This window comes from Zingiber officinale, chromosome 1A (assembly GCF_018446385.1).
Source record: "Zingiber officinale cultivar Zhangliang chromosome 1A, Zo_v1.1, whole genome shotgun sequence".
Taxonomy (NCBI): domain Eukaryota; kingdom Viridiplantae; phylum Streptophyta; class Magnoliopsida; order Zingiberales; family Zingiberaceae; genus Zingiber; species Zingiber officinale.
The window spans coordinates 65,272,625-65,290,967 of NC_055987.1; the positions used below are offsets into that span (position 1 = coordinate 65,272,625).

The following is an 18,343-nucleotide window of genomic DNA, read 5'->3' on the forward strand; positions in this document are numbered from 1 at the left end:
TTAACCAAAACACATGAAACACTTGAAGTGACATTTTCTAAGCCTCTTAAATGAATCTATGACATGCTAAGACTTAGCATTGTGTTAGTCTACGTCCCGAACAATGATCTAAAACTCCTTAAATCAAATATTAGTTCTTATAAAAAAACTAGAAACTTGATTTAAATACATTGCGAAGCTAAATGAATCTACAAATGAACTCTCTAAATGTTATATTATTGCAAATTTTGATAGGGCATACTTATGATTCTAGAAGTCTCCCTCCTATCTTGTGCCTTCCTTGTTTCCTCCTAACCCTAACTTTCTTCCCCCATGTTGCTATTGCACACGTTGCCATCGCATGCCGCCATAGCACTCCATCGTCGCCTTCGTTGCACACTGCTGTTACCGCACATCGCACGCCATTGTTGCTGCACACATGTTGTTGTTGTCGCCGCTGCCATCACCGAACATGCAAGTCATCGCTGCACACTGCCGCCGCTACACGTTGCCACCATTGCCTCATGTTGTCGTTTTCACATGTCGCTGCCACCATCGTTGCATGCCATGATCATTGCCATCATCGCCACATGTTACTGTCGTCACTATACGTTGTCTCCACCATTGCTGCACGTCATCCTACTGCATGCTGTCATTGGTGTAGCTATTCTTGCAATAGCCATGCGACGCTGCTGTTGTTACTTTATGCACAAAATTTTCTAGCAAAGTGAACCTCAACCAAGGGACCCTTATGTTGTCGTCACCCCTGCCAACGCTCTTCTCTCATTGTGTAGGTTTTGGAGTGACTTGGACCTTGGACCAATGAGGTGGATGTTCTTCTTTGTTTCTAAAAGTTTACCTTATGCATGATTTGATAAAAAAAATATTCTTTGAAATTAATTATGTCTTTATTAGAATTGAATTAGTTGCAAACTTATATTTAGGTTGCTTGATAATGTCTCTAAATTTGCTTGCCTTTTTTACATTCTAGTTGTTTATCTATTTGTTGATAGTCTGAAATTTATTGATTAAATTACTAAGATAGAACTCTAAATTTAAAGAAACGTAAGGAAATCTTGGCTAGTCCCTCCAATGTACTATCATGAGAACCATAAGTAATCAAACAACCTAATTAATTATGCTAAATGAATCACATATAGATGAATAGTATGAGAGAGCTTCGACTCTACACTCATAAGAATTTATGTGATTTCTCGATCAACTTAACAAGGAAATGAATGCAATCCTTGTATCATAGAGCTTTGATTCTATAATTTATAAGTGCTACGAGATTACCTATGCTAGAGTATGAATCTAATAAATTATTAAATTGTAGAGCATTTACTTCACGCTCTAAAGGAATTGTGTGACTATGTATAATGAATTAATAAAATAATTTAATCACTTATGTTATAAACTTTTGGCACCAGGCTTAAAAGAATGCCTTTTTTACATATACGCTTTGGCCATGTTATTGAAGATGTTTTACTCATTGGGTGAATTGCAGGTCATTCATCTTATTCTTATGAGAGGTCATTTTGGGTGGATTGCGGATCATTCCTATATATATGATGCATTTTGTTGCGAGTGGATTGCAAGTCGTTTGCTCTTATATACGATGCATCTTTATCAGGTTTTATGGTTTAAGTGTTCTCGTGTATAATGTATTCTCGTATTAAATGGATTGCGGATTGTTCACCTTTACCCGCCTCTTTTGATGGGTGGATTATAGGTGGTTCACCCCATTAATAAATTATGTTAATCCTCATGTAAAGACTAATTTATGAAGGGAGCCTCGGTGTGATAATAAAATTGCTTCCATATGACCATAAGATCACGAGTTCGAGTCACGGAAGCAACCTATTGTAAAATGCAAGGTAAGACGGTGTACAATAGACTCAATGTGGTCTGATCCTTCCCTTGGACTTTGCACTGGCTGGAGTTTCGTGTACCAAGCTGTCATTTTTCGTGTAAAGATTATTTATATAAACATTAGAAAAGAGGAAACAAGGAGAATTAATGAAACTAATTAAAAAGGGAATGAAAGAAGAATAACGAGGAAGAAGTAATGATACAATGATGCAAGGAACATGAAAACAAAAACTTTAAGAACATTGCAGCGATTAGGCCCTCCAAGCAGCCAGTGGGAAAGTTCGGAGGCAATGGTGCAATAGTAAAGCCCGCCAAGCGGTTAACTAGGCATTTAAGGGGCGAATCCCAGTTGCGGTAGGGATTTTCCTCCCATGAGATGACAACGTAAAGAACTTTGGCCGCTCTAAAGGGCTTTCATAAGTGCTTCTTGATTTATCCTGATGGCCGGTGAGAAACTTCCGTGAGGCCGTGCTAGTCACCTCAAGGATTATTCGGTTCGAAGAACTGGATAACTTTTATACATTTTGGTATTTAGGTACTTTGGCGTATTCTTTTCATTTGTAGCATGAGTCCAGTTTTGTCAATTATCGTGAGTCTAGTAGAATCATTTTGAGTTGGATAGTGTGTTAATATTTTTCTATATTATTAAATAAATTGTTAAGGATTCATGTTGTTATAGCCTAGTGCATCCTTGAGGGTATTACTTGTGCTTATGATGCAGTGATGCATATTGTCATGTAGGGAGGCTATCTCTTATATAGCGTTGGAAGTCATTAGGTCATGATATTAGATAATGCTAACTCAATCTAGATGCTTATCACTATGCTTATATTAATCTACCCATAAACCCCAAATATAATTCACATAGGTGTTTGGGCTGACTTCAAGTTTAACACTTTCACTTAGATAAAAAGGGTAGTCTGGTGCACGAAGCTCCTGTCATGCGGGGTCTCGGGAAAGGATCTATTCTACGCAGCTTTATCTTGCTTTTTGTAAGAGTTTGTTTCTATGATTCGAACCCGTGACCTTTAGGTCACCAAGCAACAAATTTATCATTGCCCCAAGGCTCCCCTTCACACTTTCACTTAGATAGAAGCTTCAAATTGCTTTAATGTCATCCTTTTAAGTGTATACTATTGAGCTTAACATTACCTAAAATAAAGATCAAATTGTAACTCCAAGACGGTCATCAATCCGAATTGACTTAAATTTGTAATCAAACATCAAACTCGTCATAGTGTAATTGGTCAAGTTGCGATAATTGAGATGAAAAACATGTGGACAATCATTTTTGGTGACTCTTAATGACCATAAGGACAAGGACCCAATGAAGGTTCACCTCAAGAGTGTGTTAATTATGGTTTTAAAGTACATACCATGAATTGAAATTTTGAACCATGCAGTTAGGCATGACTGGGAATTTACTATTATGTGTGATAACCAAAACACAACATTTGGCAACACAGAAAAGCTACTATGTGTCGCAAGGATGTTGAGAGTACAGTGTGGTTTTGTAAATATACCTTATACTTGCTCGCTCTCTTTACCCCAGAGGACGGATACAGGAGGGCTATATGATCTTTAGGAAAAAAGAGGGGATATCCTAGGGTTCAAAATTTCATTGTGGAAAAGAAAGGAGAAGAGGGAAAATCATAGGAAAGGAAGGAAAGGAGAAGAGGAGGGGATCTCCCACAACCTCACAAACTCATAGCTAGTCTGCAACTATGAGATTGTGGCTGACCCACAACATTGCGGCTTGCTTATGGTCACGAGCTTGTTTACAACTAGCGGGCGAGCTCATGGCAAGCTTGCTATTGGGCTTGCGATAGATTGCTGGAAAGAAAAGTTGGTTTGGAAGGGGAGGAAAGAAAATGTGTTCCATCCAGGTTCAAGTGGATGAAAAAAGGGAAAAATTGGGATGTGTACGGATTTAGAATCCGTCCTTTCCTTTATTTTACGTCAAATAAACAGAGGAAAGTGTCTTGACTCTCGTGTGATTCACGCTTTCTCTAATTTGCCCTTCTGGGTAAACCACACATTAGAGTTTTTCGATTGGAAAAGGTTTGTCTTGTTAGCTTACTTAGGAATCCATTATATGAGATCAAAGGACTCAAGTGAGTATCTATGTAGTTTTAGTTGCGATTTGTCGCTGATCTAGAGGCCACCGTTGCCAATTTGGGCATTAGCCTCCAACACATTGTCAGTCTTGAGACTTAGGATGTGTCATGCTTCAATTTTATAATTCTAATTTATTCGGTATTAAAGTAAATTCAGTATAAATTATAAGAAAACATCAGTCTCATAAGTAAATTACGATTGTAAATTATAAGTAATGAAATTATTATGTTAGAGATTACTGCATGCTTATTGAGATTGTGTAGATTTGAAAGATCATAGTGTTTGGCTGATTGTAATTACTCGATACATTTATTCTTTATCAACTTCTATACTTCGATTTCATGTTAGAGGTTCTCCTACTAACATTTCTGCCGATGCCTTGATATGTACATTGGTCTCTTGATCATCCTGTGACAGAGACGTTGAGTTGAATCATTAGGTGTTCTCTAGGTGTTTCTCTGGCACATACTGCAAGGGTTGGAGATCTGCATCTGAATTTCTGTTTCCTGCACATTTTACTATTTGCATTTTGGTCTTTATGAGATGTATCTTATTAAACTTTTTTCATAGATTATTTTTGAATCATATTTCTGAGGCACATGCATATTGTGACACATTTCTATTGTGCTTGTATGATGGTCATTTCTGTTCATTAAGACATGCTGCTGGGGAGAGCTCACTTAGCATGTGACAGAGAAATTCTTAGTGATCATTTGCTGTATTGCAACTATCATGAACCAGCTTGGTGTTTTCTTTCAGTTAGAAACTCATGATCGCACTATGGAAGTGCAAATTATGCTTTTTTTCCCCTATTCGTTGTGAATACCTTTCTTGTCATCACTAATTGAAAACTATGGCGTGGCTATAAAAATTGGATTTTTTGCAGTTATACAAGGTGCTGGTGGGATGCACATGGTGGATCCACTTTTCCAGCGGATCCTTGTTAAAGAATGCCAGTCACGTAAAATTCCTGTTATATTTGATGAAGTATTCACAGGGTTTTGGCGACTTGGAAGAGAGGTAAAGCAAAATGGAATTCCAACGTATAGATTTTAAAATTGTTTTGACACTTTCTCTGTTTATTTTGTAGTCTGCTGCTGAATTACTAGGCTGTTGGCCTGATGTGGCATGTTTCGCTAAATTGATGACTGGAGGAGTTGTTCCATTAGCTGCAACTTTAACTACTGAATCTATTTTTGAAGCATTTGAAGGTGACTCAAAGGTACATGATAATAACTTCCTTATATTGATTTTGTGTTGGCTGAGAGAAGATTCTACTTAGCCAAGCATTTCTATTCTTTTGTTTGTAGCTTATGGCACTTTTGCATGGTCACTCTTATTCTGCTCATGCTGTGGGTTGCGCATCAGCTGCAAAAGCTATCCCGTGGTTTAAAGATCCGTCCACAAATCCAAATATTGATAGTGAACGAAAAATACTAAAAGAGGTATGGTTAATTTTTTGTCAATGCTTTTTGCACGTTGTTCACACAATGGTCATACTCCCTTTTAAAGAACAAGCCACATAGAATTGATGAAATGATGAGCAAGCTCATTAAATATTTCTCAAAATTAAGGCAACCCTGAGACCTTGACCACAAATTTGATCATTAGTTTCTACTATCCATCATTTTTTTTGATAAGTGAAATTTTATATATAGCACCGACAAAGTGTACAATAAGCATACTTTAGTAGAGGCTCATGATTGACAAATTGTCAAATAGAGTACACTACTAAAGACTAGAATACATGAATTTATACACTTCAAAATTCTTATTGTCTAACTGCACCTTATCAAAGACGCTATTATTTCTTGCTCTCCACACATAGTGAACCAAAGAGGACAAGGCAAGATGTCGTACTTTTGTCAACATTCGACTCTCACGATAGTATCTCTCGAAGACTCTTAATATCCAATGGTGGGTAGACATCTCCATTTGCATGTATAGCCAATCTTGGATCCTCTTTCATAACTTTATAATAGGGGATCACCTGAAGAATAAGTGCTCCTACTACTCCAATACTTGTCTACAAAAAGTACACTGTCGATCCTCCATGTTATCTTGTCCGTCTCTTGTGAGAAGACGCCTCTTTGCCACCTAGAGTGTGAACTGTATGACTGTTGGTGCTGGGAGCACTAGATAATCGAATCCGGTTTTGATGTTGGCAAAAGTTTAAAGTTAAGACTTATTTGTGATCTAACGAGCTTGACTAAGTTTGCAGGAAAATCCTAGTTGAGGCTAAGCAAAAGAGTCCTGATCGAGTGGACTGAGTAAATAAGTCTTAGTCGAGTAGATTAGGCAAGGAAGTCCTGGTTGAGTGGACTGGGCAGAAGTCTTGGCAGATCGAGGACATCAGACAGAAGTTCTAGGGGTCGAGGACATTAGGCGAGAAGCCCTAGGGGTTGCGAACACTAAACAGAAGTCTAGGTGGGTCGAGGATTGGAAGTCTCGAAAGTCAAGATCAGATGTTGAGTAAAAGTCCAAACAAATTTGGAGAACCAGAAGTTTGGCAACATATAAACTCTTTTGAGAGGAGTAGGTGAGGATGTGTTCCTGGTTGAGGGAATAGTAGGCGTTGGTCCGATCTAGGGTTTCAGCGAAATCCGAAAGTCAGGACATGAGACTGTCAAACTATTTTATTTCATACTATTATTCTGTTTTATGTGCTATCTCAATGATCTAGAAATCAAAAAGCCTGGAAATGTTGATCTGGGCGTTTAGAATGGATCCAGGTGCCTTAAGTTAATTCAGGCTCTTGGAAGGGATCTAGGCACCTTGATCACCTCGGCTCGCGATAGGATGAGGTGTCAGCTTCTAATTGATCGGTGCACGCTAGCAACTAGTCGCCTAAAAGGGATCTAGGCACTTGGGACGAGATAGACTCGACCAAGATACTTTGATGAGGTGCTGCCACATCAGCGGTCTTAGGCGCCTGAAAATGGTCCGAGCGCCTGAAGTAGATACGTTGGCGACGAAGGTGGATAGGCCTTGGTGGAGGCATCTAGAAGGGATCTAAGTGCTTGAAATGACTTATAAAAGAGTCTTCGACCAGTAGTTTTAAACACTATTCTTCTACGGTCAAACAAGCGCTTATCTGAAACTTTGCTTCAACGCCGAAACACTACTCCGATAACAACCTCCCAAGTCTATACTCTTTCCGGGTTGTCGGTGTAATTGTCCATTTTATTAAAGCTTCATTTCCTCATTTGTATTTTGTATTCTGATCGAGCTCTTAGTGAATTGCCCAAATTACTTAACAAGTGCGTGCTTTGAACTAGCAGCATGAGCTGTGAACCAAGTAAAGCATAGTGTGTTAGTATTGTTTCTATTACTTATTATTCTGCTGCTTTAATTTGTGTTTTTTGAAAAAGTGAAAAAGTGACGTACTCTATTCACCCTCCTCTAGTACTTCTTTCGATCCTACAATTGGTATTAGAGCGGGATCACTCTGAATTAGTGCAACCATCGTTTGAGCAGAAATTTTACTTACGTTTTTTTTTTTTTCAATTTTTTGTTTTCAGTTTTTTTATCTTGAGTCAGAATTAGTGTAATCACCTCTTTTGACAAATTTCTCATTTTTTTTTTCGTAATTGCTTGAGATTAGTGCAATACCACTTGAGCCGTTTTTCGTGTCTCTTATTTCGTTACTCCCGCACTACAATCGAAGACTAAGTCTTGGTACAATCTTTGTTTTTTTTTTTGTGTGTGGGAGGATTTTTCTAAATAGCCCATTAAGAAGTGCTCGACCACCGCTTTTCTCCGCCGAAGACTTCGGCTACTAGAAGGGCCGGATGGAGTTCCACCTACAGACCTAGGTGGAAATGTAGATTATAATCCAAATTGGATTCACCATCCCTGCTGAAAATGGAAAACCCATTACCTATGACAAATGGGACGCACTAATAAAGAAGAAAATCGAGGCCGAAGCTAGAGCAGCACTGAGTGCGGCCTAACCAAAGAAGAGCTGAACCGAGTCAGATTCTTCAATAGTGCCAAGGAACTGTAGAACAAATTGATCGTGCTACACAAAGGAACCTCCGACACCAATTCCTGAAAGCAACGTGGTCTGAGTTGTTAGAAAACTCGAACGAAAAAGAACAAACTCAGCCGAGCTTATTGGCACTACCAATATAAGCTCACGTTGCCAAGATCGAATCCGAAGTCGAAGTGGAGTTCAAGTCAAGCCACGAATCCATATCCAGTTCAGATGGTTCCAATACCGCCGTAAGTTCTGCTTTAGTCGAAGAGTTGTAAAACATGATTTCCTATGTGACTCGTAAATTAGCTAAGTCTAATGTTCAGTCAAGTCACTTCAAAAGGAGGTAAAAGTTCTTAAGAAAATGAGTAGCTCAAGTTCTTTAACTAAATAAGTTCGACAACTTGAGAATGAAAATTCCACCGTAGAAAATCAAGTTGAAGACCTTAAAAGATCATTGGAACGGTTTACTTCGGGCTCCAAGTACCTTGATATAATACTTGGAACTCAAAGTACTGTATACAATCGATCCGGACTTGGATACAAGACTAAGACTCGATTTAGATCATATCTATCTTTAGTGAATCAAAACATTAGAAACCAAGTCCAAGCATGAGTCCCTAAAACAAGCTTGATTAATCAAGTTGGACCAAATCAATATTAGAAATCCAAGGGTCAAATCCATTACCTAGATAGACCTTATCGAGGTTATGACTTAAGATGAGCAATAGAAAAATAAATTTTTTTTTGATATGCATGTTTGATTGATTTATTGTTTTCTATTTACATGCTTTTTTTTTTTTTTGCTTAATTTAGAATGGTTAGATATGAACTTAGACCTATTTGACACTTGCTTAACTTAGTATTATGGTGAGGCTAGATGATAGTACGTTAGGGAAGCTTGGTCTAGTAAGTCAAGTAGGGTAGGTCTATTTAGCTAAGTTGAACTAATCGAAGCTACCTCGTCACATCATACACTAGTTAGACCAGGATTTCTCAATAACAAAGTTAAGTGTATAATTTTTTTTAAAAGCTTTATTTGGAAGTAATCGTTGCCCTAATACCCAAGAAGACCCCTGTGCCTCGTCTTAAAGTTAATTTTTAAAATGTGCACTTAATAATTGTTAAACCTGAATATAACCCAAATGTCTATTATTAGAATTCAAACTAAATTTATAAAGATAAAATTCACAAATATTTCACTAAGCCATCCTGATTGATAATCTAGAAATAAGTGAGATGTTAAATTCAATAAATTTAGTTTGATTGAACCAACTTAATTAATACTTAATTAATTAATTCAAACACAATTAATTAATCTAATTAAATTAATTAATTCAATTAAAACTTAATTAACCAAATTTATTTAATTAATCTACTTAATTAATCAAATTCAATTAATTTAACTTAATTATTTTAAATCAATTAAAACTAAGTAATCAAATTCAATAAATTAATTAACACAGCTTAATTAACTAATCAAATCTAATTAAAACTTTTAATCAAACTAAATTAATTTTAATTGAATTGAAACTCTTCATGAAACTTAACTAATTTAATTGAAATGGTTAATCAAACTTAATTAATTTAATTAATTAGTCGCAACTTAAGTAATCTCATTTATTCAACCTAATTAATTAATCTAAGTTATTCAACCTAATTAATTTAATTAAAATTTAGTTAGCACCCATTTAATTAATTAATATGAAACTTAATTAATTAATCGAACTAGTTAACGCTATACTAATTAATTAACTTAAGAAATCTAAATTTAATTTAAAATCTAACTGAAAAGCTTTTTTCATGCCTAATGTTTTTTTTTTAAAATTGCCTTTATTAAAATGTTTTGAAAAAGAAAAATGCCAATGTTTTTGAATTATTTCTAGTTTATTATTTTGAAAACTACCTATCTTGTTTTTTTTCATATAACAGTTTTTTTTTTTTTTGAATATATATCAAAGGGGGAGAAATGATATGTTAAAAGTTAAAGTAAAATATTTTTTTCACAATATGCTGATTTTCAAAATATGCATGCTTTCAAAATCATTAGGGGGAAAGTTTTAATTAAGGGGAGCATGTCAAACTCTTTTTTTTTTTTTTTTTTTTTTTTTTTTTTAATTTTCCAAAACATTTGACAATTTTCATATGGAAAATTAATCTTATAACTTCACATATTTTGGAAAGTTCACTTGAAAAACTCAGTTGTTAAAATTCATTGTTTTTTTAAAACAAGCTTTTATCTGTAGCAACTTTGTAATATTTTATTTCAACTCCCTGATGGTTTTTTGATGTATGTCAAAGGAGGAGAGGATAGGTTAATTTTTTTTTTGAAAAAGATCAAAGTATTTACAAAACATCAAGGACATTAACTTCACGGGGAGAGGTTAAGTTAAGGAGAGCTTTTATAAAATCTGTTGTTTTAAAAATTGTTAACATGTTTTATAAATTTTTTTTCTTAACTTTGAATCAGATTGTCATAAATAAAAAAGGGAGAGATTGTTGCAGTACTAGATAATCGAACCTGTTTTTGATGTTGATAAAGGTTCAAAATTAAGACTTATTTGTGATCTAATGAGCTTGATTAAGTATGCAAGAAAGTCCTAGCCGAGGCTAGACAAAGAAGTTGGGTCAAGTGGACTGGGCAAAAAAGTCTTGGTTGAGTAGATTGGGTAAGAAAGTTCTAATCGAGTTGACTGGGCAGAAGTCTTGGTAGATCGAGAACATTGGACATAAGTCCTAAGGGTCGAGGATACTAGGTGGGCAGCCCGGGGTCACGAACATCAGGCAGAAGTCTAGGCGGGTCGAGGATCGTATGTCTAACAAGAAGTCCTGAAGGTCAAGATCGGACTGGATAGTCTAAAGATTGTCAAACTATTTTATTTCATATTATTATTGTGTTTTCTAGGCTAACTCCGGCAGAAATAAAAAAGTCTGGAAATGTTGATCCAGGCGCAAGGAATGGTAATAGGCGCTCTAAGCTAATTTAGGCTTTTGGAAGGGATCTAGACGCCTTGATCACTTGGCTCGCGGCAAGATGAGCTGTCAGTCTCTAACTGGTCTAGGCGCTAGGGAGTGGTCTAGGCACCTGGAAGCAAAGTTTAAAATCTCGACCCGTGCCGTGGTTTCGGTCCTAGACCGGAACGATACAGTTTCGATATCGTGTATATATATATATATAACTTAATAGCATACATTTATCAAAACTTCCAAAATAAAGGATGTTGATACCCCAAGGGAGTTTTGATGTGATCAAACATCAAACAACTTAAGTTAGGTCCTGTTGTATTTAACCCTGCGTTTAAGTCTGCAGAAACTTAGGAGCACAGGAAGTTGAGTGAAAGACGCAACTAGCGAGAAGGATGGCACGGGAGAGAGTCGACGGGCTTGGTGCGTCTGAGGGACGAGGTGTTGCGGAATAGTACACTGGCGGACGAGAAGGGAGCGGAAGATTGCTCAAGGAGCAAAAGACACAGCTGCCCGAGGGACGAAAAGCTATTGAAGAGTACGTTTGCGGACGAGAAGGAAGCACACTACGATTTCGAAGGACGAGAAGCCGAAATGAAAGCTTGCTCGAGGAGAAGGCCGGAAGTTGGGTTCGTGTGAGCCCTATTCCGGATGACCAAATCACCCAAGCAAGCGAAGTCGGAATGGAAGGCTCGGACCGATGCGAGCGGAACCTGAGCAGGAGACCGGGATCAAAAATCTGTTGATTTTTGGCCCCGGGGCGCCCGAACCAGACAGGGGCTCTTGGACCAGTCCGGGGTGTCCGGACTCCGGGCGCCTGGAACCCTTCCGAGTAGGGTGCTCGGAACCCGATTCTTAGCTATATTGACGTGGTGTTTAAACGTTGCGTCACGGATAGAATTCTATCTGTGTGAGCTTGATCCCATCCTACGTTGTTTGAACATTTTTGTCTTAAACAAAGGTCTTCCGGACTTCTAAAAGGTCTTTCAAACAATATTTTTCAGGTTTGCAATTGCGCCATTACAAATCGAATTTGGTTCCAAATTGTAGATCTTCTAAAGAGCTTCGATTTGAGTGGTTGTACATCCCGTAATTTATCCTGGATCAAAAGTTATGACCGTTTGAAAAATCGTGTGCAGTGAGACATAACCATGCATGGGAAGCACGACCTGGCTGTGTTTAAATCTGTTTGGCGGACACAATCGTGCGATCAACCTGTGTTGCTTGCTTTTTTGACATTTTTGCAGCCAGAAAGTGTCACGGTTATGGTTCTCGACATGACCTACCCATGCACATCACTGCGAAGCTCTCCATGCTCGTGGCGGTTGCCATGACCAGATCTTGGATCCCACTAACTTTCAAACAAACTAAAAAGTTAAAACTATGAAACAAAAGAAAACTTAAATGAAAGAAAAGAAAGAAATTTAGGTTGTCTCCCAACAAAACGCTTGTTTATGGTTATAAGTTCTATCCCCTAATCGAGAGCGCATGATTTAAGGTGGTTGCGCTCCTTTTTTCTTTTATTAAGGGCATCAATAGAGTATCTTTTTAACCTTGCTTGGGCCGGGTAAGATACTTTTGAACCCTCTTGCCAAAGGTTATTGGTCTTCATCAAATATGCTCATCTTCAAAGAGTTGTCATGAGGTCGTTCATGTGATTCTTCTATGGGTATTTGCTTTGAAAATTCTTCACCAATCACCAAAGGAAGTATAACATCGAACATGATTTCAGATATGGATAGGAAAAGTTCTTCTAGATCCTCGAGGTTCAGAGGTAATTGAATTAAAGTAGTGTATTCTTTTGTCAAAGTCCTAATTTCATATTCCTTGAGCTCCTCTTCATGTGGTATCTGAGTGGCTTCTAACTCTTCGTTTCTGGTGTCGTCTTCATTATCCTCGCTCAAGATACACTCCTCCCAAGCTGAAATTAGTGTTGAACAACTGGCTTGATGCGAGGCTATTTCGATGTTAGCTCCTGTTTGTTTGATTGCCTTGCTCATCTCGTCTTGTGAAGTGATCAAGCCTTCCAACATTTTCTACATTCTATCAAGCTGAGAAGTTATTTAAACTCCTGTTGATGGCCTAAAATTGTTCTGCCCTACTTGATGTTGATTGTACATGAAAAAAATTTGAGAGTTCCTCTAACTAGGCTATAAGTGTGCGAATATGTTGAGACTATTTCATCAAACCTTCTGATGAGATTATCTAATGATGTTTCCAAATTTTGTAATCTACTGTAGTTTTCGATTGTATGACATGTTTCACAAACTTCACAATAATATTGTTTCGGCCACATATTGTAGTTGGGGAGGATACCCCATTTTTCCCCATATACTCCATATGTTCGGTCTTATAGTATCGGACAATGATTGATCATATGACATGTTGCACCACAAAGCTCATAATAATAGTAAAAAAAATTCACAGCATTAAATTGGTTGAACCATTGAGTTTGAGCATCCATTTTGCTTATAAAGGAAACATTTCCAACTCAAAAGAAAAGGTCAGAAAAGGAAAGAGATGCAATAGTAAAGAAGAAAAGAAAGAGAGCACATAATTGTAAGAAAGAAAGAAATCTAGATCAACTAAATCACTAATCAATCAATATAAATAGTCCCCGACAACGACACCTAAAATTTGATGTCGTGTAACCGCAAGTGCACGTTTGTCGTTAAGTAATAAAATATCGATCCCACGAGTACTGATGATTAACACTAATTGAATTCGTAAAACTAGTTATCTAGACAATTAAAGCTGAGTAGTCACGAGAACAAGAGAGAGATATGAGCTGAGAGAGAGAGTTGAGAGAGAGAGATTGAGAGTAGTTGAATTGTTGAGAGGGAAATTGGATTGGGAGAACGGTTCTAGGATTTTAGTTTCGTTATGATGATTATTGACGCCCCAAGTATTATTCACTTTGCTACCTCTATGTTTATACTCATAAGGGTGAACCTACCGCAAATTGCCAATATGGAATCAGGAGGACTATACTGGCATGCCTACTCAAATCTGATGCCTTTTTGCAAGGAAACCTACCTAGTGTCCGATTTGCAGGACTATCTATGTCACTAGGACTCCATGATACTCCTAGATGATCCCCTATACTTTGCAACATCAAATTGGGCAAACCTATTAAGATTTATGATAAAGTCAACTACTGGCAAGCTGGTTTCATTCAAGGTGATAATGTTAGAAGTCCACTTTGCGAGACTACCCATGTCACTATGGTTCTATGGTTCATCTAGATTATCACCTATTCACGGTGATCGACTCCCCCGTCCTATAGCATTCAAAGCATACTCAATAAATTAGGAACAAGGAATAAACATGTCATGCAATAGAGAAAGAAATAAATACTCAGTTCATACACCAACAATTACATCGTAGCTACTTCGTACTCAATCCGGAGAACTACTTCATGGAGAAGGAAATACAATCAAAAGATATAGAAAATAACATTCTATAACTCGAAATACGAAATAGAGAGAAGATAATGCTTATCTAGGAATTTTCAATGTCGATGGAAGAGTTTCCAAGCTTCGACGTTGGAAGGATTGTCACTACAACTCCTTGACGGTGCTCCTAGGGTTTCCCCTTTGGGGGAAAAGCCTTCTCTAGGGAAGGGGTTGGAACACTCTCATCCAAGATAACCTAACAATGGTTCCCTTGATCCTTTTATAACTTTCCCAAGCTTTCCAGATCTGTCAGATTTTTTGAGCTCTGCCAAAACGAGTTTTTCTCCTCTTAGACCCGGTTGTTACGGGTTCAACCATGAAATGAGCTTGTAGATCTTGAAATTATCTACAATTTGATAGGTCGTAGGCCTCGTGGCTTGAATCGAGCCAAAAGTTATGTTGGTTTGAAGTTTGGTTTGTAGTTTAGGCCGGAGGCTGACACGTGAAGCAGGGCCGTTTGTCCGATTTTGTGAGAGAAGCACGACCGTGCTTGGGAAGCATGGCCGGGGCGTGTCAGAGGCTGTAGACTCCATTTTTATTGTGTTTTGTGCCAAATTTCGTCTGCCGGACGCGATCGTGTCATGGGACACAACCTGAGTGTGTTCATTAACTAAAACTTTATTTTGATCAATTTTGAAATGCTTTTTCCTTCCCGTATGATCCGTGTTTGGCTCAATGAGAGAGGCACGACTGTGCCTAGAAAGAAATACACTCTCTAAGACTTATTTGCTCCGTTTTAGTTCTGAAAACGCATCCTATCAATGAAAACCAAGAAAAGAGTAGTTTTCTGTACGTATTTAACATATGCTTATGAAATGACAGAATGTATGCAAAACAATGCTATAAAACACGTAAGAAATGCACTCATCAACATCCTTTCACAAAGAAGAATAAGCCAAATCCTAATTCATCTATACTTTAATTAATTTTTGTGGTCCCCACTTGTAGAAAAAAATGTTGTTATTGAAGTTACTAGTTAACCCTCCAAAAAATCGTTCCCTTGGATTTCATTCTGGGAGCTACTTGGACTCGCAAAGGAGATTCGGTTTGTGTGTGGATTTTATGGCACAAATTTCAGAACAAAGAGGTTCGCATCAAATTAGTAATCTGATCCTCTCTTTGAAAATTATTGCAATTCTAACTTAGTTAGATCAGTTAATTTTGGTGCATTTATCCATTTTTCTCGTATACAATATTTATATTCTTATCTACTTCAACATTTTATTTTGTTTAGTTTCCTACCTATTTTCATAATTTACTGTGTTAGTTTATAATTTTCATTACTTGTCAAACCTCCACATCGATTATGACAAGGAACTCCACCATCAAAGATGTAGATAGTAGGTGTGAGTTACTGAAGATCTTATGTTGCTAATGTAATTGACAAGCTGGTAAACAAAGACTATTATTCTGTTCTCGATGAAGACCACTTTTTGGTGACTCATGCTGGACTTAGACTTAGACATGAGACATATTACCAACAATTATGTCGCTGCCATAATTGACAAGCTAGTAAAACATAAGAGTTTTGAGATTGTAGATCATACATTTCATCTAGCTCTATGATCGCTATCATTTGTTAGTTATTATTCTCTTCTCGATGAAGACTACTTTTTGGAGACTCATGCTCGACATAGGCTTTAGACATGAGGCATACTACCAACTTAGTCGAACATGAAACCCTTGGTTTCAATGGTCACTTAGTCATAAATATATTTCTTAATTGAGTGCCTAAATGGAGCATTACTTTAATTGATACACTATAACAAATCCTATTTGTAAAAATCATACAGTTCAACAAATAAATATTAGTGTCTAAGATCAATATGTTGCAAATCGGAAATACCCATCATATAGTGTGTAGAAGAAGGAAAAAATCTCTCTGTACATCTATTAATCTGCTTACATGTAGGTATTTATGTACGCAAGGAGAGAAAAAAAATCAATCTCAATCCCTACAATCAAGGGAATCTAAATCAATCATAATTCCTTCAATCAAGGGAATCTTTGGAAGTATTCAACACTCACCCTCAAGCTGAGCATATATGTCAATCATATTCATCTTGTCACAAAGTTTTAAGAATCATTTTCCTTCTAATGCTTTAGTGAAGAAATTGGTTACTTGGTTGGATGATGATGTGAATGGAGTAGTAATTTTATGGCTCATTACACACTCGTGAATAAAGTGTCAGTCAACCTCAATATGCTTAGTCCTTTCATGAAAATCAGGTTACTTGCAAAGTGAATAGCTGCTTGGTTATAATCGTACATTGGAAGAGGTTCATTGTAGGTGAACCCTAATTCGTCAAGCAATAGTTACTAGATTGCCCCCTACATAAGTGCAATACCTATAAGTGGACTATCTGTCGGTCTTAGTTTCATCATAGTTGACATCAAGGTTTAAAATTTCGACCCGTGCCGAGGTTTCGGTCTCAGACCGGAACGATACGGTTTCGGTATCGTATCGTACCGTGCCGATATAGTTTCAGTATTTTTTTATTTATCTATAGTAATTATAAGATAAATATATTTATGGTGTATATAAAAATAAATTGTATATTGATTTATTATAAGTTCTCAATTATTGAATAATTTAATATTGTTAGAAAAAATAATTTAAAATAGTTTTATTTAAATAGAATTGATATATCAATAATTTAAATTAAAATGGAAGTATCTATTATAATAATAATAATAATAATAATAATAATAATAATAAATATATAAATTAATACAAGATATTACTTTATATTAATAATAATTATATAAATTAATTATTTATTCATTTAATTAATTATTAATTAAATAATATATATTTTAAATAGCAAAAAAATATCATGTAAGAAAATTTTAAAAAATATCAGAATATAAATATAATTTATTAGAATTCTTTTAAAAAAAATTAGAATTTTTAATTTTTTTTAGAATTTTTAATTTTTTTTTAAATTTAAATGAAATTTAAAATAATAAAGAAAATATTAGAATATAAATAAGAATTATTATATTTTTTAAAAATTTTAAATTAAATTTACAATATTAATTTTTTCAGAATATTAATTAATAAAATTTATTAAATTTATTTTAATTTTAAATATATTTTTTATATATTTTATTAGGATAATTTAATTAGGGTTTATAAAAGCCTCTTCTAAATAACCCACGTCCTCCTTAGGAATTGTTTAATTTAATTAATTAAATAAAATAAATAAATATTAAAAAAAAGAAAAAAAATCGCGCTTACGCGAGATCGCCCGCGATGATCGCGGGCGATCCAGCGAGCGGTGTCCGGCGACGCCGGAAGGGTCGCCGGAAGAGTCCGGCGACGCCAGCAGGGTCGCCGGAAGCTTTCGGCGACGCTTTCGGCGCCGCCAAAGGCGTCGCGCGCGACGCTTTGGTGCCGAAGGTGTCGCGTGACGCCATCGGACGCGTCCCGTGTCTCCTCCGGCGCCGACGGAGGCGTCCCGCGTCTCCTCCGGCGCCGGCGAGACGGGGACGCCTCCCGTGCCGGTTTCGGCCGCCCGGCGGAACGGTAAATACCGCCCGTGCCGGGCGGCACGGAACGGCATTTTACACACTGGTTGACATCACAATAAGCTTCGATCTTTAGGTGTTCATTTCTCTTAAATGACAACCCTTTTCTTGGAGATTTCTTAATATACTTACGAATCTTGATAGCGGTATCCCAGTGAACTTGCTTTGGCTTCCATAAAACGACCGACTATTCTGATTGCAAAAGAGATGTCAAGTTTCGTTATTATTAAGTAGAACAAATCGTCTATATTTTGTCTTATCCTCACTCTCTAGTGTCATCGCAAACACTTGAATTTATATTCATAGGCGTATAACTTTATTCTAAGCAATCCAATTTCTTTGAGTAAATCTGTAGCATACTTCCGTAGGCCTAATGAAACTCCAAATTTACTTTGAGCAATTTTAATTCTCAAGAAATACTTAGGACATCCCATATCTTTCGTCACAA

The 18,343-nt window shown here is 36.7% G+C and overlaps 1 protein-coding gene across 1 annotated transcript in view; it reads left to right on the forward strand.

The window, feature by feature from the left end:
• The window catches only part of LOC122025747 (bifunctional dethiobiotin synthetase/7,8-diamino-pelargonic acid aminotransferase, mitochondrial-like), a 62,399-nt gene that overhangs the window by 33,962 nt on the left and 10,094 nt on the right, over positions 1–18,343 (forward strand). The window contains exons 8-10 of the mRNA XM_042584618.1: positions 4,856–4,989; positions 5,060–5,191; positions 5,280–5,414. Coding sequence (XP_042440552.1) covers positions 4,856–4,989; positions 5,060–5,191; positions 5,280–5,414 — 401 coding nt within the window. The remainder of the gene's footprint in view (positions 1–4,855; positions 4,990–5,059; positions 5,192–5,279; positions 5,415–18,343) is intronic.